This window comes from Eptatretus burgeri, chromosome 8, assembly GCF_056783735.1.
Source record: "Eptatretus burgeri isolate ZD-2024b chromosome 8, Ebu_testis_v1, whole genome shotgun sequence".
In the NCBI taxonomy this organism is placed as follows: Eukaryota; Metazoa; Chordata; class Myxini; order Myxiniformes; family Myxinidae; genus Eptatretus; species Eptatretus burgeri.
In genome coordinates, this window is record NC_140968.1 from 85,361,315 (window position 1) to 85,388,789 (window position 27,475).

The 27,475-nt window shown below is 43.4% G+C and overlaps 1 protein-coding gene across 3 annotated transcripts in view; it reads left to right on the plus strand.

The window, feature by feature from the left end:
- LOC147022200 (cohesin subunit SA-1-like) overlaps positions 1 to 27,475 on the plus strand; it is a 136,043-nt gene that overhangs the window by 18,704 nt on the left and 89,864 nt on the right. For all 3 annotated transcript variants that reach the window (XM_085892872.1, XM_085892871.1, XM_085892873.1), the window contains exons 5-14: positions 3,229 to 3,325; positions 3,423 to 3,499; positions 4,807 to 5,050; positions 10,989 to 11,140; positions 18,358 to 18,431; positions 22,696 to 22,819; positions 22,914 to 23,012; positions 23,099 to 23,178; positions 23,603 to 23,710; positions 26,345 to 26,441. In XM_085892872.1, the coding sequence (XP_085748998.1) occupies positions 3,229 to 3,325; positions 3,423 to 3,499; positions 4,807 to 5,050; positions 10,989 to 11,140; positions 18,358 to 18,431; positions 22,696 to 22,819; positions 22,914 to 23,012; positions 23,099 to 23,178; positions 23,603 to 23,710; positions 26,345 to 26,441 (1,152 nt within the window). The remainder of the gene's footprint in view (positions 1 to 3,228; positions 3,326 to 3,422; positions 3,500 to 4,806; positions 5,051 to 10,988; positions 11,141 to 18,357; positions 18,432 to 22,695; positions 22,820 to 22,913; positions 23,013 to 23,098; positions 23,179 to 23,602; positions 23,711 to 26,344; positions 26,442 to 27,475) is intronic.

Genomic DNA, 27,475 nt, shown 5'->3' on the forward strand with positions numbered 1-27,475 from the left:
ACAAAATAATCAACATGCCCCAAGAATATTCAAATTTTGAATTTTTCCCTTATGATTTTGGACCACGCTAATATATATATATATAAATAATACATATATATATATATATATATATATATATATATATATATGTATATATAAATATATAAATATATATATGTATATATATATATATATATATATATATATATATATATATATATATATATATATATATATATATATATATATATATATATATATATCCAGTATTTGTACAAGTAGCTATAAATGAGCCAAACACGTACCAATAGACTGCTACTAATTCAATGATCCAAATTATTCCTACCTTGGTGGGAAACCTCGTTGGCCCAAGTCTATAGTGAACCAGTTGGCCACGTCTAACATTCGGCAGTGGCAGAAATTTGCATTCTGTTCAGGGTGCCAGTTATTTCTCACCAAATCTTCGTGAAAACACCGTGGATATTCAATGTCCCATGAACCTCAAGTGCTGCAAGATGAGTCTTGTGGCATAATGTGATGGACACATTGATGCATCACTTGACATGTGAAACACTCGGGTGACGGTCTATAGCTGGGTCTTGGTGAGATAGATCAAAGGCAAGTCAGTGTATCTCTAAGCTTCCCTTGCAAGTCAATGAAAAATGTGGCGTTATTATGGCTCACCATTTTGTAAGATGCATATAATCATTTTCAATAGATTTTGTGGATAGCGAAAATGCGTATCGCAAAAAAGATTTTTCCATAGACATGGTGTTATAAATCAATATGCTTTTCCTTTTAGCTGATGTCCGGACACCTTGCACAACCAAACCTAACCTAACAAAATACACAACTTGGTAAATCAATACAGAACATGACTATGTATAACTTGATCAACACTCAGAGCGCAAGCCTCCGCCGGGCTGAACAGTTTACGTTTTGTATCACACTGATAGGCCAGATCTCGATCCTGAACCAAAATCTAATCGGCTTGTTCTTGTCACCTTCCCAACTCGTCCACCTCGTTTTGTCATAATCCGTCCGTAACTTTTTGAAATATCGTTTCTGGCCCCAAATTCTTGAATATGGATCTTCACAAAATCAAATCGATTCGTCCTCGTCATACACCCAACCTGTCCATAAAATTTAGTCTGAATCCATGCGTAACTTTTTGAAATAGCCTACTCATAGGCAGACAGTGGTGAAAACGACCTCCGTCCGCCTTAGGTGGTGGTGCAGGTAATTAAATTAATACCCACCATAAATACATCAAAATAGAAGAAAAGTAAATGAGTGCAGTAATGACTCAGGATTGTACTCACCAATAATTATTATTGGTGTGGGTGAAGTTCTCACTCATTGTACTCACCTATTATAATAGGTGAAGAGATTGTGTGTTGAGGCCTGGAGATGAGTGCGGGAGTTATTGCAGTTGAGGTTTAGGAAGTGGCGAAACCCATTACCACAAGTGTTTGATGGAGTAGGTGCATGTCGTTTTCCACTCGTATTGAAAAGTTCAGGGAAAGTTTTACGAAAAGTTATTTCATACCACTCGATTATGATGTGCAAAGTAGTGCAGTCTGAAGAGTGCATGCAGTACGACGTGCAGATTAAAAACAAAGCAGGAACTACCTGCAGATTAAAAAACAACAAACAGTTCATGGGTATTAAGTTCTCACAATCGCAGCACATATGCCACCCCTTTTAGATGTGACAACGGGGCAAAAAAATAATGCCTATCTGGTGTAGTGTGAAGAGTGTTTGTTCCTTTATTCATTGTATATCGGCGAAAATGCGTTAACTGGAAGTGCCTGTCTATTCATGTGTTGATAAAGTACATTGTGATTGGTTCAGAAATTCAAAAAGGACTGTAAAAGTACAAGTGGCGATATTGTCGTGAGATGAATATGATGGCACCCGGGGTGTGTGCGTGCGTGTGTGAATCTCTTTCCCGTTAATAACTCCAAAACGACAAAACTTTGTGTGCATACTAAGGGAACTCCAAGAAAGTGCGTGAGTAAAAATTAGATGTTTGTGTTAATTAAAACACCTCTTTTGAAGATAATTAATGGCCTTATTTGGCAGCCTACTCTCCCTCGCCAGGGTCTTCATTCACCATTTAAATAAATAAATAAATTTGCCTGGCTGCTGAGCAATGCCTTGATTTGGAACAGGCGCAACAGTTTCTCAACAATAGTTTTTTTTTCACTGACCTCACTCATATTATCGAATGCCTGATCATCATAGCTGCGAATCGCTGGATACATTGCAGTGCTTATAAACGCCCGGAGATGCCAGCGTTTGTGGCTTTATTTAATTTCCGCACATGCCATAATCTCGAATCTCTTTAACCGAGTTGAATTACAAAATTTATTTCCAGAATTTAATTTGGCAGCAGTTCTGACTGCTAAAAGAAAAAATAATAATAATAAAGTGTTAATTTGTCCAATTTGGACATATTTAACATTTTGGCGTCTCCAGGAGGTGTTTAGTAATATGACGGATCGGCGTTCGCTAATCGCTTGTCAAGCCAGCCGTTCCTTATCAATCATTTTGTTGGAGTGCTTCTTTGAGCGCTTAAGCCACTTGACCGCATTGCAAGCCACGCTGTTCACCTGCAGGACCACTCGAGGAGGGTACTTTCTGTTGAACTTCTGAGCAGACATGAAATATGTTTGTCCTGATGAAGGCCACTCTGTATATGAAATGCTACTTTTGCAGAGCTTGTCATATTTTTTAAACAAAATCTCGAGTTGGTTATATTTTTGCATTCCCCGCTCTGCGGTTCTTACCATTTCGATTTTTAGATTCTTCCAAATACAAACCATTCTTTAATTACCCTGTTGTAAAGTGCTTCAGCTCAGCTCGCATATTCATCAATGACTTCCTCATATATTTTAGTCATCCCCCTCTTATTGGTCTCCTTCTGGTTTCACTGGAGGGGACTATAGGTTTGCCATCTGTCCGTCCACCTTTATTTTCTCAGGCTTTCATTTCCCATACCCTTTAACATATTCAACTGAAACTTGGTACGTGTCTTTATTATGATGTTACAGAACAAGTTTAAGTTTCAGGGAGTTTTGTCAATTTTTCACCGAGTGATGCCCTTTTTGGACTTTTATTACATCAGTAGGGGACATGTATTGCAAAGCAATTCTCACTCTTGTTGTTTTTATTCTTCAGTGTTCTCGATGGCTGAAGTTTAAATTTTTTTAATGTGTGTGTGTGTGTGTTGTTTATTTTTAGGCAATTTTGGATGGTTGGGTTGACATGCTTAATGAAAGCAAGGAGGAAGCCTTTCTCGAGCTGGTGAACTTTGTCATTCAGTGTTCTGGTTGTCGAGGTTAGTTTCACACTCAAAACACTTTATACAAGCTACTAATCCACAATTTGCTGTGCAAACTCTCCTCTCCTGTCATTGACTCAACTTCCCGAAACAGGAGAAGTGACACTCGATATGGTGAAAAACATGGGGTTTTCCGACGTCATTCGTGTGATGACACAGAAGTTTGATGAGGTGAGGCAACGGAATTGCAGCTGGAAAACTGCTAAGGCCTAGGTCACATTTGCCACGGCGGCCGTGGGGTCTCCAAAATCTACGGCCACTAGCAATTATACGGTGGCCGCAGTATTTCCACGGTCACACAATGCAGCAGTCACATGTTTTTATTTTTCAGGGAGCTGCACGGCATATTTATAAATTGTGGAGACCGAAAACGTGGGGTTGCCGTACAGTCTTTGATTTGATGTCGCATGGTGACCTTAGGGCGTTCCTGCGGCGGCCATAGAATTTTCAAGGCAGACGCAAGGTGCCCGCAAGGCGACCGCAGGGGGACCGCAGGGGGGCCCAAAGGCGAACGTGCGGCCAGACGGACGGTAACGAATGGGTTAATTTATTTTTTTTTTTTGGCTTGTCGAATTACTACGGCGAACGTAGAAATTAAAAAAGTTATAACTCCGCGTTATAATTCCACGGCGACCCCTGCGGCCTGTAAAGTATAGCCATGCGACGTAGGGCCACCCTGAGGCCACCTCAGAAACTCTGCGGCCGCCACACGTTTCTGTCAATTCAGAAGGCGTACGGCCGCCGTATCCTTGCCGTAGAGCAAATGTGACTTAGGCCTAATGAATGTAAAATGTATAAAATACATGGATATTAATGGTAATACTTCCCAATAATAGCACTCCTCACTATACAAACCGAAGGTGGACGGAGGTTATGTTTTCACGTCTGTTTGTTTATCTGTGAGCAGGATATATCAAAGAAGTTGCGGACGTATTCGGCCAATTTTGTGAATGGGTTAAGTGTGTAACAAAGACTTATTGATTCGACTTTGATGAAGATCCAAATCTTAATCTGGATTATAGATATGATAATTTAGATTCTTCACTATTGAGAGATCGGGTCAAAAACGATAGTCCTTTCCTTCTTTTTTTTCTAAAGTTCTCCAGTTTCACCCATGCAGAAGCTTGGTGAGCCATTGTAACAATCCGTATCTACCACAGACGATATACTTTACGATGTCTTGAACGCCTGCATTTCCTGGCACTTCTGCGCATACGTGCCGAACATTCTGGGGCTGAATGTCATTTTGAAAGTCTCGTGTTATTAATCACGGGGTGCTTGCAAAGCTATTTGTGTTACCATGGCACAAGGTCAAGAGTGCTCATCAACACAGCACCATAGTCATTATCCTGGATTATAACTTGGTTATATAATACATTAAATAATCGATTATTTTTATTATTTAAGATATTCAACACCAAGTTGAGCAAAAAGAGTTTTCATGCTGTGCTTGTTTGCATTCCTCTACTTTTCTTTAGATGGATGCTGACTATCCCTTGGTTGCCACTGGATCTTCTTGGCGTCAGTTCCGATCCTCGTTCCCCAAACTGTTCCAGCAGCTTGCTCTTGTTTTGGGAGGTAGACGCGGTGGAATGTCCATTGGTTTGGCTGGCTGGGAAGCAAATGACACAGAGTTGGAATTGGCAGTCCACCTGGCTTCTCTGTTGGTTGGGTTAGCAGACTCTCAGGTTCGGGCTTTTCGACATACTGCCACGCTTGCAGGTAAGGGATTAAAGATATGCTCGATACTTGAGAGCGATGCTATGTTCTTAAGAGCAACAGGCAGGAAACTATTGGTGAATTAACATGACTTGTTGACTTCACTTTTGTGAAGTAGATTGGTCTCATATAATATTTATGAAAATTTAATTCAGTAAATGCATCAAAATATTCATAAACGTGTTTTTATCCCCCGCCGCGTGGCGGAAGGGGGATATTGTTTTTTATCCCACGCCACGTGGCGGAAGGGGGATATTGTTGTCACCCAGGTCGTCCGGCTGTCCGTCCATCCGTCCGGGCATCAACGTTTATAGCTGTGAGTGCTATAACTCATAAACTGTTCACCATATCGATTTGAAATTTTGGTCACACATGTACCACCTGAAAAGGAAGAACCCTATTGAATTTGAGTGTGGCCAGATCCAAGATGGCCGACTGGGGCGGCCATCTTGTAAAATTTTTTTTGCAATAAATGGAAAACCGCTTATCTGATTTCAATTATTTTTGGTTACTACGTTCCTCACCCCTGGGGAACTTTTTCGAGATGTTGACCAAATGGTGTCTTGTTTCCAATTCACCTCCCTCATTATCTGGAATATGTATGACCTTTTTCATCCAATGGCGGGGGATTCCCCATCTCTGATGGTATTGTTGCGAATTTGCGCCCGCCGGCGTGCGATGGGCCACGTGACTCGAATCGCGGCACATCGCCCACCGGACGGACAATTCTGTCGTGAACCTCTCGGACTAACGCCGGGAGCCAGTCACGGGTGGGCCTTTCGGCCTCACCACGATCGTGCCAATCGGCCACCCGCGTGGGATAGGGTTGTTCGCAAAACTCGACCTACCTAAGTACCCACGCCGCTGGTGGACCGGGCGATCGCACCTCGCCGCAGGTCGACTCCGGACACGGGCCACTTAAGCGATCCGTTCTGTACTATCGGGATAACCGAGCGGTGTTATCGTCGGCCTCGACGGTTCCGATTAATTATCGGGCGTATTAAGCCCACTACCAACCCTTTACGTGAAGTAAGATGGAGATTCAAACGAAGGAAAGGACGCAGCGAAACGGGGAACAATTCAACATGCAAGCACTTTATTCCACGGCACATGGAGAGCACACATATAGTCAAACAGAATGCACATATATCAAATGCTACAAAAGAAACAATGACGCAGAGATACGACCGACTACGCGAGCACACGGCAACACTTAAACAGTTTTACTTTACAGACGGCGCCAACAACACATTTACTCAAAAGCAAAAGAAAAGGCCACCCTCAAAGACAAGGGGGCAGACGGGGCCTGTGGGCCAATATTTGCGTGGGACCTGAAGGAGCGGTCAGGTCCGCGAGACCGGGTGGGTCCTACCCGCGTCTTCGTGATGAGCCGCAAATGTGGCAGCGCGGCGGTGCCCCGACTTCGTGCTCCTTCGCGGGTTTTGTTGGCACCGCTTGGAGTGGGGTGGGAACAGGGCCCCCTTTTCGCACTATCTCAGCGCGGGGGAAAAAGCAGGGGGGGGAATTGTTGATGCTCTGGGGAAAGAGTATAGCTGGCTTGCTTGGGTCCCGTGACGAGCGATTCCACCGCGACCTCGTCGCCGACCGCCGTCTTCCTTGCCTCGGACCCGAGCTCCTCGGACTCTTCCCCCAATTCTCCTCAGCCAACTGCCGAAAACCACTGGGACGCCCTCGCCTCCCGACTCCACTCCGCTCTTCCAAACTGACTCTCAACAACAATTCCTGCGCAACAACTCTTCTTTCTCTCTGCCCCAAAACTCTCTTCGCTTTTCTGCCACTCTCCGCTCTTTCAAACTGACTCTGCCCAGATTCGCCTTGCGCTCGGCGCTTTATAGGCCGGCAGGAGAACCCATATGCAAATTTCTGGATCAGAACGAGCTCGGGGGCGGAGCCACGCTCGCCCATTGGACGGAGAAAAAGGGGCGTGAATCTCCCCTGATCCGAGAATTTGCATATCTCGATTCCACACAGACGCGCCTGGAGGCGGGGCCAAACCGGCCCGCGCTTGCTGATTGGACGGATCAGAAGTGGGCGTGTTGCATTCCTGATCCGAATTCTCCTCGGAAAGGCCGCATTTTGCACTCGATGCTCGGCGCGTATCTTTTACGAGCCCAGGACAGCCCGACGCTCGGTTCTCACAGGTGATGCGGGAATGGCCGCAGAAGGAGAGAGGTGTGAAGGTGGTGGAGGGTTTATGGTGGTGGTTTATGGCCATGGTGCCGTTCGGAATGGCGGTGATGCGATGTTTGCGGGAGCGAGTTGTGAAGGTAAAGATCGTGGCTGTTGGCGTTGTTGTTGTTGTTGTTGTTGTTGTTGTTGTGTGATGGTTGGAGCGTGGTTGGTTCAAAATAAAGATAGAACAGAAAAACGGCTATCTCAAAGCGTCGCAGCCCGAATGAATCACGTTTATTCCCTCTAAACAACGGGTTTGGGGCTAACTACACATGTACTTACAGAGATATCTCACCTACGGGACCTGAATGGTGTTTTGCGAATTTCCACAACCGCAACAGTATATATATTTTTTGTCGTCGCTCAATTTTGCCAATGTGGAATTCCAAAGACCGCTTGACGTTCCAAGATGTTCTTGCATCATAATTGTGTACCTGCACTGAAGTTATGCACTTGATTTTGATGAGTGTCCTTGACCTACTTTTGTTGGATTGTAACCTTTTTTTTGGAACAACAAATGCTTTTTTGATCATGACTTGAATAATTTTCCTCTGATTTTCATGATGTTGAGTTTTATGGATAGATTGTAGATGGAGACACATTTTCTTATTTTACACTCTGTTCCTAAATGTTGAAGGTCAAGGTCATATGGGAGTCCGAACAAAATATGCCATATTTGGATCACAGGCACCAGGGGAGGCTTACCCTTGGCGATCGCTTCACAATCGCAGCTATCTCGGTATTATTATAGTTATTGTAATTTGTACGAGGACACAATAAATTTCACTGTAAAATGGTGCAATAAATTATCTGATGAAGGACTCCATCCTTCCCCCCCCCCCTGACCAGGCCCGTCGCCAGGGCTCAGTATTAAGGGGGGCATATGAACTGGATGGGGGGGGGCACAATTATAATATTTAATATTTTTGATAACCCGGTATGTTATTGTATTCATGCAGCATTGACGCATCTATACTGAGGTTGCCGTCGCATACTAACCAAATTGATCTCAGCTAGATTTAATATGTTCCGATGTTTTTGGCTTAAAATTATTCGAATGCAGGAGAGCCGCAACAAACTGGCACATTCACAATGCAGATATTCAATGATTATACAATTGGCACCAATTCAGGTGAACTTATACAAGGTGTTGTCAAGAATTGGCATTAGAAAATTAATATACCAGAGATACAATGACTAAATGGGGAGGTTGGCACCGGAATCAGTGCACTTTCAAATAAGATACAGTAGGCTATGACCTGCGATCATTACGTTAAACTATCAACAGCAAATACGAGCATCCTGAAGACACCACAAAGTCCGCATTTAAAGCAGTCAATTACACAGAGGTAAGGTTATGCACAAAGCACTAGATATGGGATATGCAAAGCACCAAACACAACATTTAACTTGTACATCAGAAGTACAAAGCAGCAGACCACGGCGGGTGCTGACCACAACCATAACCGCAACCTTTTTCCTTTTCTTAGCCATTTTCGTATATCCATGTCTTTTTCTACTGCTGCTCGCTCGCGCTCTCCGTGACTCGTCCCTCGTGACTCGTGTCACTAATCTCACGACTCGCGACATTTGACGGTTGACGGTTTTATTTATTAAATGATGCATGCACCAAAAACAGGTTTTATCTGCATAATTTCAAATGTGGGCATGATTGCAAACACATATTTTTAATTTTTATGAGAAAATTACTTTTGTAAAATGGAGGGTTGTGAAGGTCACGCGGTGCACTTCATCTTTAATTATGTAAATTTATGTCTTTTCCTTATTCATATTATCATATTATGACTATATTACATTTATACCTAACTTACAACCAATCAGGTAACCTGCTTTATAGGGCCTCCATATCGAAGACGCTGATTGGCTATTCCTTAAAACGAAATGATCCACGATATATATATATATATATATATATATATATATATATATATATATATATATATATATATATATATATATATATATATATATATATATATATATATATATATATATATATATATATATATATATATATATATATATATATAACCACCTACAACATCGACATTCGACACGAGGTCTTGCGGCTGTCTGTCGTCTTGGCTGCTGGCGTTGGTGCTTGCATTATTATCTTTTATCTTGTGGGCTTGGACTGTATTGTCTTGCCAATTGCTTTTGGAGATGTGCTGGCAAGCGCACACTTATCTCTTGATTGTTATTCAAAAGATATTATTAAAGAACAGTTTATCCAAGAAGGCCTTGTTTGTCATCACGTTGAACATCTGGAATCAGGGTTTTAGTTCACACAGGTGACCTCTTAAACAGCAAGGAGTTCACAGTGGCCTCTCGTCCTGAAACACTAAGTCGTTCACTGGGTGCAACAGGGCATAAATGGGTGGCATACAAGTGGGGGGGGGGAACCAGATGCACCATGGGGGGGGCATTGCACCCAAATGCCCCCCCTAGCAATGGGCCTGTCCCTGACCGCAAGTACTTAATCCCTCCCCCCTGACCCCAAGGACTCCAGCCCTCCCCCCTGACCCCAAGGACTACATCCCTCCCCTCGACCTCGAACAGCTTTAAAGATGGACTGCAAAATAACAGCTGAGAATGTTGGCATGTCATCACATGATTCCATACATCACGCTGACAGAAAAACAATCGTGGCTTTTAGTCGGATCCGAAAATTTAGCTCTGGCTCATGGACTGCAAGTGTCGGATGGAATGCGTGCTAACCACAGCCTGTCAGCTTATCGAAAGCAATCATAAGCAGCACAGACTTGAAGCTAAATATGTGCATGTTCATTTGGTTAATAGCAGAAAAGGAATCAATTTGATGTCAATATGTGCTGGTATCACACCACCCTGGTGATTGTTGGCACTACACATCAAATGTACACATTATTTAGTTTTTTGAAAGCTGCTCTACATGGCCAAAAGTATGTGGACAAGTGTGATTCATCACTCCATGGAACGCGTTTCCACTACTCCAGAGTCCAATGGAGGTGAGCTTTACATCACTCCAGCCGACGCTTAGCATTGCACATGGTGATCTTAGGCTTGTGAGCGGCTGCTCGGTCATGAAAACCCACCCATTCCATGAAGCTCTCGACGAACATTGCTTGTGCTGATGTTGCTTCCAGAGTCCGTTTGGAACTCGGTCGTGAGTGTTGCAACCGACGACAGACGATTTTTCCATGCTACGCACTACCTCACTCGGCAGTCCCGTTCTGTGAGCTTTTGTGGCCTACCACTTTGCGGCTGAGTTGTTGCTCCGAGACGTTTCCACTTCACAGTAACACCACTAACAGTTGACCGGGGCAGCTCCAGCAGGGCAGAAATTTGATGAACTGACTTGTTGGAAAGATGGCTTCCTATGACGGTTCCACGTTGAAAGTCACTGAGCTCTTCATTATGGCCCATTCTATGACCAATGTTAGTCAATGGAGATTGCATGACTGTGTGCTTCATTTTATACACCTCTCAGCAATGGGTGTGGCTGAAATAGCTGAATCCACTAATTAGAGCGGGTGTCCGCATACTTTTGGCCATGTAGTTTATTTATGTACATGATCCAATGATTATCCAAATTGGTCTGTGGATTATTAACTTTAATATTAACGTTGTGCTTGAAATGGTTTCCGATTCAAGGCATGAGCAATATATTTTGTGTAATAGTCATGTTGACTTCATCTTCATCACATTGTCAGACTGAACCTTTCCTTTGTTTTTGGTTTGTGTACAGCATTAAAATTCATGACTGGCCTTGTTGGAGTGGCAGTGGAAGTTGAACGAGTCCTGCAGACAGTGCAAAGACAACTGGCAGCTGAGCAGGCCCGTCCCCTGGCCCAACAAGCAACCAATAAGCTTCAGAACCTAACTACAAGCAACGAAAAGGTTGATAATTATTTTGATGTATTTGCTCATGAGTTTTGTGTTTCTTTGAAGTCAGGGTTTGTACATATAACCTGGTGTTGGCTTCTTTTTTTTTTTTGCTATACCTTGTCAAGGCTCGTATGAGAGCTAACACACACCGCACAGCAACGGGGGCATGCGACAAGAGGGGCGGGAGTGGGAGGGACAAAACAGTGGGGAACAGACACATTAGGAGATCTGTGCAAGGGAGAGGGATGGGATGGGGAACATGGGGTATACAATATGGACACCACAGGGACTTTCAGGAAGGAAAGCAGGGAATTTGAAGGGGGTGGGTTTGGGGTGGATTAACGGCGGTCGAAAAGATCGAGGATTTGGATGGGGGACAATAGGTGGTGGTGAACAGCTGTTTTGAAGGCCTGGAGGGAAGAATGGCATTGAACAGAGTGAGGGAGTTTATTCCAAAGGTGGGAAAAAAGAGGAATGAAAGAGTAAAGGTGAGCAGTGATTGGTGATTTTGGTAGTTTTACCAGAAGGGGGTTGTTAGCGGACCTTGAGCGCCCTGCGGAAATATGGTGCGGACAAATCGCAGACAGAGCCGGGGGGGCGAGCCCGGAGAGGAGACGGCAGAAGACAGAAAGACCACCGACCTGCCTGCGGTGAGAGAGAGTGAGAGGCCCAAAGACTCAGCCTCATCGTGGGAGATATCAATTATCCGAAATGCCTTGGTTTCTCCAGCGTGAAGCCGAGAAAGGTGGGAGGCAGGAGCACCAGCCCAGAGCGGAGAGCAGTACTCCATCAGGCTGCGGACGAAAGCTTTGTATGTGGTCAGGAGTTCAGGTGGGCCGAGGAAAGATTTTGCATGAGGGTGGATTCCCAGTCGGTGACTGGCTTTGGAGGCAAGGTTGGTAATGTGGCTTTCCCAGTAAAGATCATGGCAGATAGTGAGACCCAGAAGCTTGAAAGAAAGGACTTCTTCCAGAAGATTGTTGAGAAAGTAGATGGGGATTGGGGGGGGTTCCAAACGGTCCTTTCGGATAGACATAGTGAGAGTGTGAGTGGTTAGGATGGTGGCTTGGGATCCCAGGATCCTGAGTTCAAGCCCCGTTGGCTGCTGAATGAATTAACACCAGGGGGTTGACACAGCCCGTCATCCTTCCGAGGTCAGTATAATGAGTCCTAGTGTAGCAGCCAACAGGCTGCAAATGAAGGGAAGGGGTATTAATGGATTTATTAAATCTGGTATTGGTGTGGCGCAGGCATGATGGTCCAAACGACCTCCTCCTGTGCAAAATTTCCTTCTCATTCCTTGTAATACATTAGTTCAAAATATATATCCAGCCGATTTATGGACCCCAATGCTGCATTTATTTTTAGCACGAGTGTACCACTGTTTGTTTTTTTTTGTATACATAGTCGAGGCTCGTGGAAGAGCTAGTACACTGAACGGATCAGGACATAACAGACAAAACAGGATGCAAAACATGCATGCATGGGGTGGACAAGATGGACACAGCTCCAAGGAGGGAAAACTGCTTTTTGTAATTATTATTTTTTATTTTCTTTTTTCTTCCCTCTTTTACGTGTAACAAGCAAATTAAGGAACTACGGCGTAGCAGCACAAGCGACCCTCTCCACCTCACTTCTCTCTCACCCACCCCCGTGGCGAAAGAGGTCCCAGCATCAATGCCTACGAGTCTCTGGAAATAACGCCTCCAAGGCTCATCGTCTGTACGAATATAAAATCTGCGAAAGCCCAGCATCTGACTGTGGAAACCCTGAGAAATGCATGGACAACATTGTTAATCATGAAAGCTTTAGCGGGAACATTGGAGCAATCCATGCACCAGCAACTGATACCATGACTTGGCTGTTAAAGCTGTACTTAGATTCATGAGATGCAAGTCATCACGCCATACGCAAGAAGTCTGTGCCAATAAATCCAGCCACATCGTTTGGAATCTGTGTGCTTGTACGAGTTATTTTATAGTTCAGTCAATTTCTGTCCTGTTTTGTATTATTAGGGCTTCAAGCATGGCTGAAGCTCTATTGAAATCGTTAGTATTATTATTATTAAAGTCGTTTTTATGTTCTACTGACCGATTTTGTGGCGGATCTGGAGGGAAAACTGTTCGGTGAGATTGAACGAAACTCAACAGGATAATTTCTCACCACCTGAAGTTTATACTATGAAACATTTGATGATGTAGGTCACGTGGTATGGCGGCCATATTGGATTTTATCCAAAACCTAAAAGCATCTTCTCCAGAACGGATAACACGACAGCCTCAAAGTTTTGCACACATTTGCATTGTTCCATGGTAATGTTAATTTGGTCGAAATCGTTACATAATTAATATGATTTAAAATGATGCCGATTCGCCTCATTAAATATGCAAAATATGCAAATGAGAGTTGAAAAAATTTAATGACAAATTTCGATAGCACATAAACAGGGGACTCCCAATATATTTATACGATGTCTGTATTTGACCCCAGTGAGCCCCTAGTGCCCCCCAAAGTTGAAAATGACCCATTTTTTAAATGTCATAAAATGAAAACAACGCTTGGATTAAATACAATGAAGCTTATCCATTTAATATCTCTCCACCTGAAGTTTATACTTTGAAAATTTTGATGACGTAGGTCACGTGGTATGGCGGCCATATTGGATTTTCTCCAAAACCTAAAAACATCTCCAGAAGGGATAACCCAACAGCCTCAAGCTTTTGCACACATGTCCGATATTCCATGGGAATGTTAAGTTGTTAATTTGGTCAAAATCGTTATTTAATTAATTTGATTTTAAATGATGCCGATTCGCCTCATTAAATATGCAAAATATGCAAATGAGAGTTGAAAAAATTTAAGGACTGATTAAGATAGGACATAAACAGGGGACTCCAAATATGTTTATAGCATGTCTGGACTTCACCCCAGTGAGGCCCCAGAGACTCCCAAAGTTTAAAATCACCCATTTTTGAAATGTCGTTAAATGAAAACAATGCTTTGATGAAATTCAATAAAACTTATCCATTTAATAACTCTCGACCTGAAGTTTATACTTTGAAAATTTTGGTGACGTAGGTCACGTGGTATGGCGGCCATATTGGATTTTCTCCAAAACCTAAAAACATCTTCTCCAGAAGGGATAACCCACAGATGCCAACCCTCCCGATTTCATCGGGAGGCTTCCCAAAATTCACCCAAACTCCCGCCCTTACGATCACTATCCTTATCCTCCCGAAATTTTGATATTTTTGCACTGTTCACTAATCAGAATGTACTAGTATGAGAATTGAATGAAAAGCATCGTCTGCTACGTATAGCATGTGGTAACTCCATAACGTTCGCTGCTACCAAATTGTACGTAAAAAATTGCAAATTCAAATGAGGAGCAGCGAAACATTGGGTCTGGATCTCGCTTATGCGATCATGCACTGAGATTTAGTGCATGCGGTATGTGTGCAATACAGTGCATGCGGTATGTATGCACAGTGTATATGCATGCGATACGCTCACTGCATGCAGCTGGGCCCCGTACCAGCCCGGCGGTCGCGACCACCGTGCGGTGTTTAACAGCCGCTAGAGTTCTACGAGTCGCGCTGCAGCTGTGGAACATCGACTTCGAAGTTACCGATGCTTCAAGCCCTCGATGTTGATTACGAAATGGCAGAAAAGAAGCTTACGAAGACCAAGAAATGGTCTCAGAAGTACAAGACCGAATACAGTCTCCAATACCCGTGTATTCGAAAGTCTGAGAGGAATTCATCATGCGTATTGTACAGTATGCAGCGTTGATATTTCAGTTGAGCACGGAGGTCGCGATGATATTCGGAAGCACGTTGGAAGCAAACTGCACACAGACATTGCAAAGGAGAGATCTTCGAGCACGAGTACCGGTACACTTCTGAATTATTTCACCAAACAAGGGACAAGCGAGGAAGAGGATGTTACCCGAGCGGAACTTCTCTTTAGTGGATTTATTGTGGAACATAACTTGCTATGCCCATATCAGTCTCAGATCATGCTGGACCTCTATTTCAAAAGATGTTTCCAGATTCAAAAGTTGCTTCAAAGTATGGATGTGCAAGAACAAAAACTTCAGCAATAATTGGCGAGTTGTCAAATGTTACTGCTTCATCTATTGCCGATATTGCTAGACTAGCTCCATTTAGCCTAGCTACAGACGGTAGCAATGACAGTGGTGAGGCCCAGCTATATCCTGTCCTGATTTCGTACTATGACAACAGTGCTGGGATTGTGAAGCAAGGTTTGCTAAGTTTGCCTGCGTGCAAACAAGATTCCACTGGAGAAAACATTTTCAAACTGCTTGATCATGAGTTCAGTGACAGGAAAATTCCGTGGGGAAATTGTGTTTCCTTTTGTGCTGATAATGCCTCTGTCATGGTGGGCAAGCACAAAGGAGTCGCTGCTTATATCCACAAACAAAATCCAGAGTGCTACATCATGGGATGATGCCCTTGCCATATGATGCACAATACGGCCAAGAAGGCGGCTCAGGCCTTACCCATTGAATTAGATGACTTTCTCATCGATATTTGCTACTACTTGGACAAAAGTAGTAAACGCGTCAAAGGAGTGAAAGCACTGCAAGAACTCTGTGATGCCCCGACACACAAGATTCTGAAGCATGTCGCAACAAGGTGGCTGTCCCTTGGTCAGTGCCTAGACAGGCTGATTGAACAGTGGGAGCCACTTCGCCTCTTCTTCAAAGAAGAAGTACGAAGAAAAATGCAACCAACTGTAGCCAAGACTCTAACAACGAGCAAGAAGGACGGCACTGTATCTACTGCCAGTACTGGCACTGCAGGATTAAGCACTAGTGGAGCAGCATTCACCACTACCACTGCAGTATCTGCTGCGAAGAAGACAGCAAGGACAGCACCAAAACCAATGCTGAGAGCAGGTAGCATCACCGGCCCTTCATCACGTTCATCTACAAAGCAGATCCCTTCAGAGTCGAGAAAGACTGTGATAGTCCCATCTACAGGCAAAGAAGGACCCAAGTTAAGTTCTGCTTTTGCCAAATCACTTGATAGAAGCTCAGCAAAACCTTCGAATCAGAGGTCTTCTTCCTTGGCTGCACCTACCTCAAGCTCTCTCCTCAAACGTAAAATTGGATCTGGTACTACGAGTCTGACCTCTTCTGCTGGCAGTAAACGCAAGTGTGATCGCCCTGCGGCTAAGTGTACTACGAGTTCTACAACTAAAAGCGCATCTTCCTCAAACACTGTGCAGGAATCTAGAAAAAAACGTGTCAACAGGATGTTCTTGTCTCCACAAACAAAACTATTGTTTCTTCCTTCGATATGCTAACAAGCTTTTTGAGAAGGGGAATCTTCTGCTCCAAAGAGACGAACCCTGTATTCATCTCCTGCACGGAGAATTGAATGGTCTTCTGAAAGATATCTTCGTGTACGGTTTTGAAACCATCGGTGTCATCGGTTGCTCTGGTAAATGTACCCTTCTCTGACAGAAATCATCAGAAGAATGATGAGGACCTCATGATTGGGAACGATGCCAAACTGTATATAAGGGAACAAAGGAGTCTCAAGAAATCCACCTTCACTCTGAGTGAGTCAGACATCCAAGGTTTCTTCAGTGCAGTTCGCTCATATTATGTGAAAGCCTGCAATTACATCTTCAAAACCTGGCCGCTAGATGATGAATTAGCCAAGCATGCTCAGGTGCTGGATGTTAAGCTACACCAAGAAGTGGGGTTTGACTGTGTGGAGTTTTTCATCAAGAAATTCCCCTGTCTGTTCAGTGGCGGTGATGGTGACATAGACAGTCTTGAGAGTGAATTCGCTCACAACCAGGCACACGCCTCCATAGCTACAATTGCTACTGAGACAGTGAGAGTGGATGAGCAGTGGCATCGGATTTCACAGCTCACAGATCCCTGCACTGGTGCCAAGAAGTATCCTAATTTGAGCAAAGTGATGAAGGGAATCTTGGTCATTCCTCATTCGAACGCATCATGTGAGCGGGCACTCAGTCTTGTACGGAAGAATCATACTGAATTTCGTCCCAATTTGAGTGTCAAAACCCTGGAAGCTCTCTTAATTGAAAAACTAGCTCATAGCACCCCTTGCTACCAGAGAGAATACAGCAAAGACATAATCAGAAGGGCTAAAAGAGCCACACAGCTGTCACTCAGCAAAGCTGCCATGGAAAAAGCAAGCAGCAGTAGTACCAGCCAGTAAGGTAAGAAAAATATTGCTTCTTTTGTGCTTTTTGTTAATCTTTGATTGTCCCCTAACTTACTAATATTAACATACATGTAACATTAAAAAGTGCACAATTTTCCCCTTTTTTGTTCAAAAAGTGGGAATTCTTAACATGTTAAATGCTCCAAAATAGGGCTCAGAGGGCACTAGAGAGCGTCTAGAACCCCAGAGCTTCCAGGGCCCTAAGGCGGGCCCTGGACCCCGCCGCAAGGGTCGAGCGCTCCGCGCTCGAGATGTGCGCTCCGCGCACATTATTTGGTGTCGGTTGCAAATCCTCCCTAATTCTGATTTCCAAAAGTTGGCATCTCTGGATAACCCAACAGCCTCAAGCTTTTGCACACATATCCGATATTCCATGGGAATGTTAAGTTGTTAATTTCGTCGAAATCGTTGCATAATTTATATGATTAAAATGATGCCGATTCGCCTCATTAAATATGCCAAATATGCAAATGAGAGTTAAAAAAATTTAATGACAGATTCTGATAGGCCTTGAAGAGGGGATTCCAAATATGTTTACACTATGTCTGTATTTTACCCCAGTGAGGCCCCAGAGCCCCCCAAAGTTGAAAATCACCCATTTTTGACATGCCGTAAAATGAAAACCAAAGAAGATAGGCAAAAAGTGACCACACATTCTGGAAGATATTTTAACGTTCTACAAGTTCGCCATTTACATTAATATGCAAATGTGGAGTTATTGGACTTTTTTGGGTACTTGAAAATTTGTCCAGCCTCGATTTGTCCAATGTGACGTTTCTTTCTTTATCATGTATTGCTATGGGCTTTTCAATCCTTCATTGATATAACATGAGGGACCCCATAGCTGGGCCCCATTGCAGACTTGAACTAACTTTCTAACTCGGAAAACCCATATCATGTGACAGGGTGATAGTGTTGAAATTTGTTAAAATGGAGGCACGCCTTGAAGCCCGGGATTACTGGTTTACCAGTTTTAATTATTATATATTTTTTCTTTCACAGTTGAAGGAACATGAAGGAGAGTTGGAGAACTTGATGAACACCATCTTCCGAGGAGTCTTTGTTCACCGATATCGGTAAGCTTCTCTCATTAAACTGATCCTTTTCAATTTTTTGCTTCATCCTTATTCCAAACATTGATGGATGGCTCTTTCCCAAGACCTTCACAAGTACACCATTGAGACTTGGAACTCGCAACCAAATCAAAATTGTCACTTATTTATCTCTCGCCAGTTTTTATTTATTCAGCCGAGGACAAACAAAGTGAGGTGAAGGTCATTTATTCCTGATACGTGAAACACCCTTCCACCCACATCTACACTTACCATCCAATCATGTAACTGTTAAAATAATTATTCCTGGGTAGGTGCTCCCATATTGAAAGTTTTTTTCAAAGTTTTTTTTTTTGGAAATCGCTTAAGCGGTATGGAATAAATGTGGAGGGAAGGTGGGGGGAGGAGTAGTGGAACAAAAAGAAGGTCCACTAATTAATTTATTATTATTATAATTATTTCTGCTTTTTTAACACTTCAGGACTGGTCTCTATCCACCTGGGAAATTGGAAATTGGCCAACATCACAGCATTACATTAAAAAAAAGAGGTGCAAAAACGAATCCCCTCAACTCCAGCCCAATTAGCTTATTTCCCCATCCTCAGCAAGGTCATGAAATCCATCATCACAGTTGATATAAAATCCTTCCTTTTCTTCTTCAACCTCATCTCAGATCACCAATTTGGATTCAAACCTGGTTACTCTACTTTGGACATGCTGCTTCCTCCTCTCCCAACAATTGTGGAGGCCCTTGAGATCAGGGCTGTCTTTCTTGGGCGTATGTCGAGGCGAGCTTTTCAGCCGCCTTGCTCTCCAAGGCGAGCCGCCTTGCTCTCAAGAATCTCTGCCTATGGCATTCAAGGCCAACTCCACTCTTGGATTCCTGACTTCCTCCACTCTCGTAGACAACATGTGGCTCTCAACCGAACCCTTTCCTGTTCCCTTTGTTATGTTATCCTGATTTGTTCTGTGCAATCGCTCTTCTATGAGTCTAGAACATGTAAAAAAAAAAAAAAGATAAAAAAAAACAATGCCCCAAAATTTGCTGACGCTGTCTGACATTCGTGCATTTTTCAGGAACATATCCCCATGAATAGCGGGGTCCGACAGTATAGCACATCTCAAAAATTTGTGGACAGATTTGGACGAGACTTGGTGAACAGGTTGGGTGTGTGATGAGGGTGAACCGATTCGATTTTGGTGAAGATTTTAATCCGGATACGGATACGAGAATTTTTTTTATTTTGTAAGTGATTCTTCACCATTGAGAAGTTGGGCCAAAAACGATACATAGCACGATATCTCAAAAAGTTTTGGATGGATTATAACAAAACTTGGTGTATGAGTTGGTTAGATGACAAGAACAAGCCAATTTGATTTTGTTTCAGGTCGGTAGTTCTGGCTCATCAGTAAGATACAAAACTTAAACTGTTCAGCTGAGTGGAGGTTTGTGCTCTACCAAGTGTTGTTCTAGTTTTCCCCCTATTTTCATGATGTTGAGTTTCATTGTTAGATTGTAGATGCGGACACATTTTCTTAATTTTCCCTCTATCCCAAAATGTTGAAAGTCAAGGTCATATGTTGGTCCGAAAAAAAATATAGCCGTCGTTGGATTGCTGGCTTTCCGTTAGGGGTTCGGGTGTCCCACAGTCTGGCAGCCATAAGTTTTTAATTATTTTTAATCTGGGTTTTTTTTTGTTTTTGGGGTTTTTCTTTTTTCTAATTGAATTTTGCAATCTCATTCTTAATTCAGTTATATAAAGAGGATATCATGGGTCACGTGTCTGATCAAAGCAGGGGGGCGGTACATAGCCCAACGCCCCTCTCCCAAATCTCTGACCCTCACTTCTCCCCTCTAACTTTTTTTCTTCATCTCCTCAACACCCCCTCTCCCTTGCTCTCCCCAACCCTAAGGACTCCATTCATTTCTCCTCCCCCCGACCCCAAGGACTCCATTCCTCTCTCGCCCCCCCTGCCCCCCGACCCCAAGGACTCCATTCCCCTCCCTCACCCCCGACCCCGAGAACTCCATCCTTCTCCCCTGTCCCCCCCCAACTCCAAGAATGCCATCCCTCTCCCCCCTGACCCCAAGAACTCCACCCCTCTTCCCTCCCTCCCTGACCACAAGGACTCCATTCTCTCCCCTCCCCTCGCCCCTCGATCTCAAGGACTCCATCCCTCTCCCCTCCCCCTCGATCCCAAGGACTCCATCTTTCTCCCCTCGCCCCCGCCCTCCCAATGCCAAGGACTCCACCCGTCTCCCCTCCCCCTCCGACCCCAAGGACTCCATCCTTCTCCACTGTCCCCCCCCCCAACCCCAAGGACAAAAATCCCTCTCGCCTCCTACCCCCCAACCCCAAGGACTCGATCGCTCTCCCCCGTCCCCCCAACCACAAGGACTCCATCCCTCTCCCCTCCCTTCCGACCCCAAGGACTCCATCCTTCTCCCCTGTCCCCCCTCCTCCCCCCCAACCCCAAGGACTCCATCTCTCTGTGGCACATCTAGTTTTGTTTTTTTTTAAATTGTCTTCCATTGAATGGAAAATGCTGTTTCATTGAAAGTTTATATCGCATTCCCAAACCTAAAAATCTTTAACACACAAGCACCTGATAGATGAACGAAGCCTGATACTGGTTGTTATAATTTTTTGTTTTTTCAGATGAATGTTGTACCTCCAAAGAGAGCAGCTGATGTAGAAATCGTTCTTACTGAGCATTTTCGAGTCGTATGTATTTTTTGCTCTTTACAAGAGCAAGGCTCACGGAAGAGCAAGATATAACTGACAGTGGGACAAATATCGAGAGAATGACTGAACAGGAAAAGAGTAAAATGTTAGTTGGGAAAGGTTAATGGGGGTAATAAAGATCATGTGTCAAATTTGAGGATGACGAGATGGCGGTGCATGCTTGCTTTTGAAGTCTCGGAGAGAATGAGGCAAGATCTTCTGGAAGATTGTTCCATAGATGGAAGAAGTGAGAAACAAACGACTTGCGGTGTGCAATCGGCCTAAGTTCTGGAAATTTAAGCAGAAGGGGTTTAATGTAAGAATGCATGAATCCTGGAGTTGCTGGGAGGTTTGGAGGACAGAGGGGAACAGAAGACAGAGGGAACCATGTTGAAGAATGGACAGCAATAAATAAATAAATAACCACTGACCTGCCTGTGATGTGAGAGCAGACCTTGTTCTTCGGCCTCATCACGGGAGATTCCAATTATTTTGGGAGCTGTACATTTCATGGAATCGAGAAGAGACGGGTGTTATGTTGGTGTGCCAACCCATAGTGGAGAGCAGTACTCCATTGAGCAACAAACAGGCATTGAGTAGCTCTGATTGATTTTCCAAATATACTGTATATTTGGAGAGACAGAGGATGCCCAGTCTCTGGCTGGCTTTGAAGGCCAGTTGCCATCAAGGAAGGATTTTGCTATCTATGTTGATAAATCTGAACACATTTATAGACTCGCACTTCTTGTCAGTGAATGTACACAAACGGCCAATAGATTCGGGTCTTACGTTGCGAGACATAAACTCAACCTTTTGAAAAATGATTTGTGGCCATGACCACATGTTGCACATTCACGTTGCCTGAATGTGTTCCTTCCCTCATGCAGTCTTGCTCCTCTGTCCTTCCATACTTTATACCCCTCTTTTCATTCCCATCCTCCATATCCTCATTTTTAGCTCACCTGGACTTTAGTCCGGTGAGCTTGCGCGATCGAGCAGTGTCCGTAGGTCAGTCAGTCAGTCATTATCACTTGAACCAAATACGATTTTGATGAAACTTGGCCACAAGCTTCAAAATCTGATGCCAAAAGAAGGTGTATCGACTGCCTCAAAATCTGCGCTCATCAAAGGGGTCTATGGGAGGGTGACCCCCTAAAATAGGTGCTTGCTCTGTTCTCTGAAACTACACTCGCAATTTTGATGAAACTTGACCATGACCTTCATCACCTGTGACGTGCTAAAGTTTATTCACGGCATTAATAAATAACTTCTTTTTTTTAAACGGGGTCTAAGGGGGTCTGTGGGTGGTTTGAGTGACTGTTGCTCCTGATCCAGGTGAGCTTCAGGATGTGTGGTCCAATTTTTATTTATTTCCTTGTTTGAATGTATAGCCCTTTTATTTTTTTAAATTTTTTAACCAAGGCATTCTTATGGAATCTGGAAATGAAGTGGAAATTGATCTCTACCCAATTTTATTTATTTAGTTATTTGCTCATGGTATTTTTTTTTCCGCAAAAGTTTAACGTGTCAACTTCAAAGGTGATTGTGCATTTTTGCTTTAGTGACATCCTGCCAGAGATACGTGCCATTTGCTTGGAAGAGCTATGCTGCTGGATGACTTCCTGTCCAGATACTTTCCTGACAGATTCTTACTTGAAGTACCTTGGTTGGACGCTTAGCGACAGGGTGAAAATACAATTCCATAATTTTCACACATCTGATTTTCATCGTGTTTTCTTCCTCTGACATCATTGATTGAATTTGGTGCATTTACTCTCAGCAAGCGGATGTGAGGAAGAGGTGTGTGTCATCGCTGCTTGTTCTCTACTCCAAGCCAGAGCAACAGCCTCGCCTGGAATTGTTCAGCCAACGCTTTAAGGTGCTGATCATTTGGCTGGTTAGATAGTTTGTTAAACTTGGTCTATTTTTTGAAAATGCGGATTAAATTTAGCATTTGTATTCCAGGAGAGGCTGGTAACCATGGTGAGCGACCGAGAACCAGACGTTGCTGTAAAAACTGTACAAGTGCTCAATGCCATGCGAGAGTAAGTTTGTAAATTTTCATTTTCTTGTTCACTAGCACAAACTGTCCGGTATCAGTTATTACCACTTGTTTGAATATGATGCCTGTGCGTGTGTGCACAAAGCAATGTCTGTGTGGGGCAAAGATTTCCACACAGTATACAAATATCCAAAAAATATACCCTTTTTCTTTTTACCTTTCCGAGTTCACAGAGGGAATGAAAACGACAACCTAATGCTACTGGCAACACTGCCCGTCTCATGGCAGACATAATAACAAGACAACTTCACGCTAAACAAAACCCTGTTACAGAAGAATGTTCTAAGCTACTCGAGTACGCAGACCCCCAAACCGGTCGACCTAATACATACCCCTCCCTCCAATGTAACGAAGATGTATAAAATGAGCTTCCTCCGGACAGTCCAAGTGTGACTTACATGTTTCAGAACATCTGATGGGTTGCTGTCGAGGAAGGATTGTGAAGCTGTGTACCCCTACGTGTTTTGTGCTCGTCGCCAATTAGCTGTTGCTGCTGGAAGTTTTCTCTACAAAAGGTATGAACTTGCTTTTTACCACATGGTAATCAACTTCCAGCTTCCCCCCCCCTCTCCTTTTTATCCTCCGTTTTAGATTTGTGGGGTGTGCAAGAAGGGCGCTCATTGAATTAAAAGAGGATAGTCGTGCTTCCGTAACTGTGCTTCAATCGGTTGTAAACCAGCCCTGGGAATACAGACTGCTATCAACTCTCATTTCCTTTGAATTGTTACCATGTGATTAAAAGTAATCAAAAGTATTTGGAAAAGAAAAACGAAAAAAAAACTCCAGCACACTTATGTTTCATCAATTGTCAGCAACAACTTTTCCTCTTTAACTCGAATTGATGTTATGTGGTGCTGTGATGAATTTGTGATGATGGCTTTCATTGTTGTGGTCACAGCATCATTGCTTGCTTCGGCCTAAGTCACATTTGCTCTACGGCGAGGATACGGCGGCCATACGCCCTCTGAATTGACAAAAAACGTGTTGGGGTTGCAGAGTTTCTGAGGTGGCCTCAGGGTGGCCCTATGCCGTTTGGCTATATTTTACAGGTCGTAAGGTCGCTGTGGAATTATAACGCAGTTATAACTTTTTTCATTTCTACGTTCACTGTAGCAATGCGACAAGCCAAAAAAAAAAAAAAAAAAAAACCTGGTTAAAAAAAAAATTAAAAAATTAACCCATTCGTTACCGTCCGTCTGGCCGCACGTTCGCCTTAGGGCCCCCTGCGGTCGCCTTGCGGGCACCTTGAGGCTACCTTGCGTCTGCCTTGAAAATTCTATGGCCGCCGCAGGGCCCCATTAAGGTCACCGTGCGACATCAAATCAAAGACCGTACGGCAACCCCATGTTTTCGGTCTCCACAATTTTTAAGACCTAAGGCCTAAGTCACATTTGCTCTACGACAAGGATACGGCGGCCGTACGCCCTCTGGATTGACAGAAACGTGCGGTGGCTGCAGACTTTCTGCTGTGGCCTCAGGGTGGCCCTATGCCGTTTGGCTATATTTTACAGGTCGTAAGGTTGCCTTGGAATTACAACGCAGAGTTATAACTTTTTTTCATTTCTACGTTCGCCGTAGCAATTCGACAAGCCGAAAAAAAAATAAAACTGGTGAAAAAAAAATTACCCATTCCTTGCCGTCCGTCTGGCCACACGTTCGCCTTAGGGCCCCCCTGCGGTCGCCTTGCGGGCACCTTGCATCTGCCTTGAAAATTCTATGGCCGCCGCAGGAACGCCCTAAGGTCACCGTGCGACATCAAATCAAAGACCGTATGGCACCCCCACGTTTTCAGTCTCCACAATTTATAAATACGCCGTGCGGCTCCCCGAAAAATAAAAACATATGTAACTGCTACATTGTGTGACCATGGAACTACTGCGGCCGCCGTATAATTGCTAGTGGCCGTAGATTTTGGAGACCCCACGGCTGCCGTGGCAAATGTGACTTAGGCCTAAATACGTCGTGCGGCTCCCCGAAAAATAAAAACATATGTGACTGCTACATTGTGTGACCGTGGAAATACTGCGGCCACCGTGTAATTGCTAGTGGCCGTAGATTTTGGAGACCCCACGGCCGCCGTGGCAAATGTGACTTAGGCCTTAGCCCATCCACATGTGCAGACAGGGTTTTGAAATCACCTGACTGTCTGTCTGTCCAGCCATAAAAAATTTTTTTGTCATTTGAGCTTTTGTCTTCAAAATTTCAACAAACGTTAATGAAGACGTTTAATCAAATTAACCCTTTTGTTCTTTCTCTTGTTTTCTTTTTTTAAAGCTTTTGTTTTCGTGAAATTGTTTGAGTACAAAGTGTTTGTGGACGGGCTTTGCATTTTGATATGCTTTTCCATTGAACTTGGAACCTTCGAGTCTGGATTTCGGGTCAATTGTAATTATCATTAAAATTTGGCAATTAGTGTGTGAATGTGCAGTATTGATTCCTCAATACTGCACATTGTATTAGTATTAGTTTAACACTTGTAATTTAAAGAGCATATCAGTCACAAGACACATTCTTCTTTAACAATACATTAAAACATATTGTTATTGTAATTTTGAGTAAGCACAAGGTTCACCTCTACTAGTTTGTTCCCATCATGATTCTTGGCCAGTACCTTCTATTGTAAGGGTTAAATACTTTGGAATTGGACCTGAAATCGCTTTTTATTATTCAAATGGCTGTGGACGAGGTCTCCAAACCCCCACTCCTCAACCAATGAGCCTCAACTGTTAAACACCTTTCTTCTTTTGACTAATCTTTATTTAATGTTTACCAGACTCTGGTATTATAGTTAGTGTCTGCTCTGAGTCTGGGAGGTCGGTGGTTCAAAACCCGGCTGAGTTGTACCAAACACATGGTATGTGTTGCTTTCTTGCTTGATGCTCAGAACTTAAAAGGATAGAGCACGGACAAACATTGCTGGGAAGGCAATGGCAAACCACCCAGTGTACAACCGTTGCCAAGAAACTGCTTTGGCAGCACCAATGCTCTGTAGAGAGTATTATGGGTTATCAAATTCATAATTGGCACTCTTGTATCTGTTTTCTGTGTTTGAATACATTGATGGATAAGGGCCCAGCTGGAGAAAAGTCTACTTCTTGACATCTTGCATGCCAGACGTCTGTTGATTGATTCTCTGCCTTCCATCGCAGTCTGTTAAAGCAGGAATCGGAAATGGAAAGTAGTCCTCCAAGCAGACCTCAGGAGGGCTTTCTACGTGCACTTCTTGCCTTCCACCTTGCCAACCAGGTAGTGCACTCTTACTTGATCTTTTTAATATTCCATTATTGAAACTATCAAGAAGGTTGAAGATTCCTGCATCATTTCAATCTTTTATTTTATGTTTTTGCATGCCTTTACCACCGAAGGGGCAGAGGTTTAACAAACTTGTTGCAAAGGTGTATTGTGATGCAAAGATGAACTGATTTGATATTGAGTTTAAAAGGTCAAAGGCCTGAGGTTAAGTGCCCTTTAATTTTAAATTTGTGTTCCTGCAATTACCTATGAATCACTTATGATATTTCAGCCACACCTGACACACCTGTGGACTGTAATTAAAAGATGAACTGATTAAATTTTTAGATTGAACAGGTCAAAGGTAAAAGGTCATGTGCCATTTGAAAATCATTTTGCAGACCATAGCTTGAGTTAGAAGCATCTGAAGTTCTCTCTTCTACCTATCTGTCCTTCCTCTTTCTCTTCCTCTTTTTGTTATATTTATTTTATTTTTATTTTTTGCTCCACATGTGACATTTAATTGAGATCAAACGTAACAGCGGGTTGCCATCTAACGTGGGCAGAGGCATATCTATTAATGCAGTCACATCAAATTCTAGTTTCCTCCACAAGAGCGAGGCTCATGGAAGAGCAAGGCTAAATTGACTGGGGTGGCGGGGTAATATTTGGGCACAATCAGCAAGGGGATAAACTACCACGAACGGAAGAGAATGGGCAAAACACTGAAACATAGGAAGGGTTAATGGAGGTAGAGGGTTTTATTTGTTTACCTGTTTCCCTCTGTGGTTGTAGCAGCTTGCACATTTATCACATGTGGTACAAGGCCCTGAGGAGACATTGGTGTGCTTTTTTCCTTTTCTTTTTCATGGATTGAAAGTTCATCAATGGGAAAATGAATAGTTGTGCATGACATTTGAACCTGATATCAAGAGCTGCATGCCCTGATGACAACACTAATTATCCCAACCTAAACCTTGATACAGAGATAGCCGCACATTTGTTGTCAGGATTGAGATCTTCAAGAATGTTGATTCATTTTTAATTTT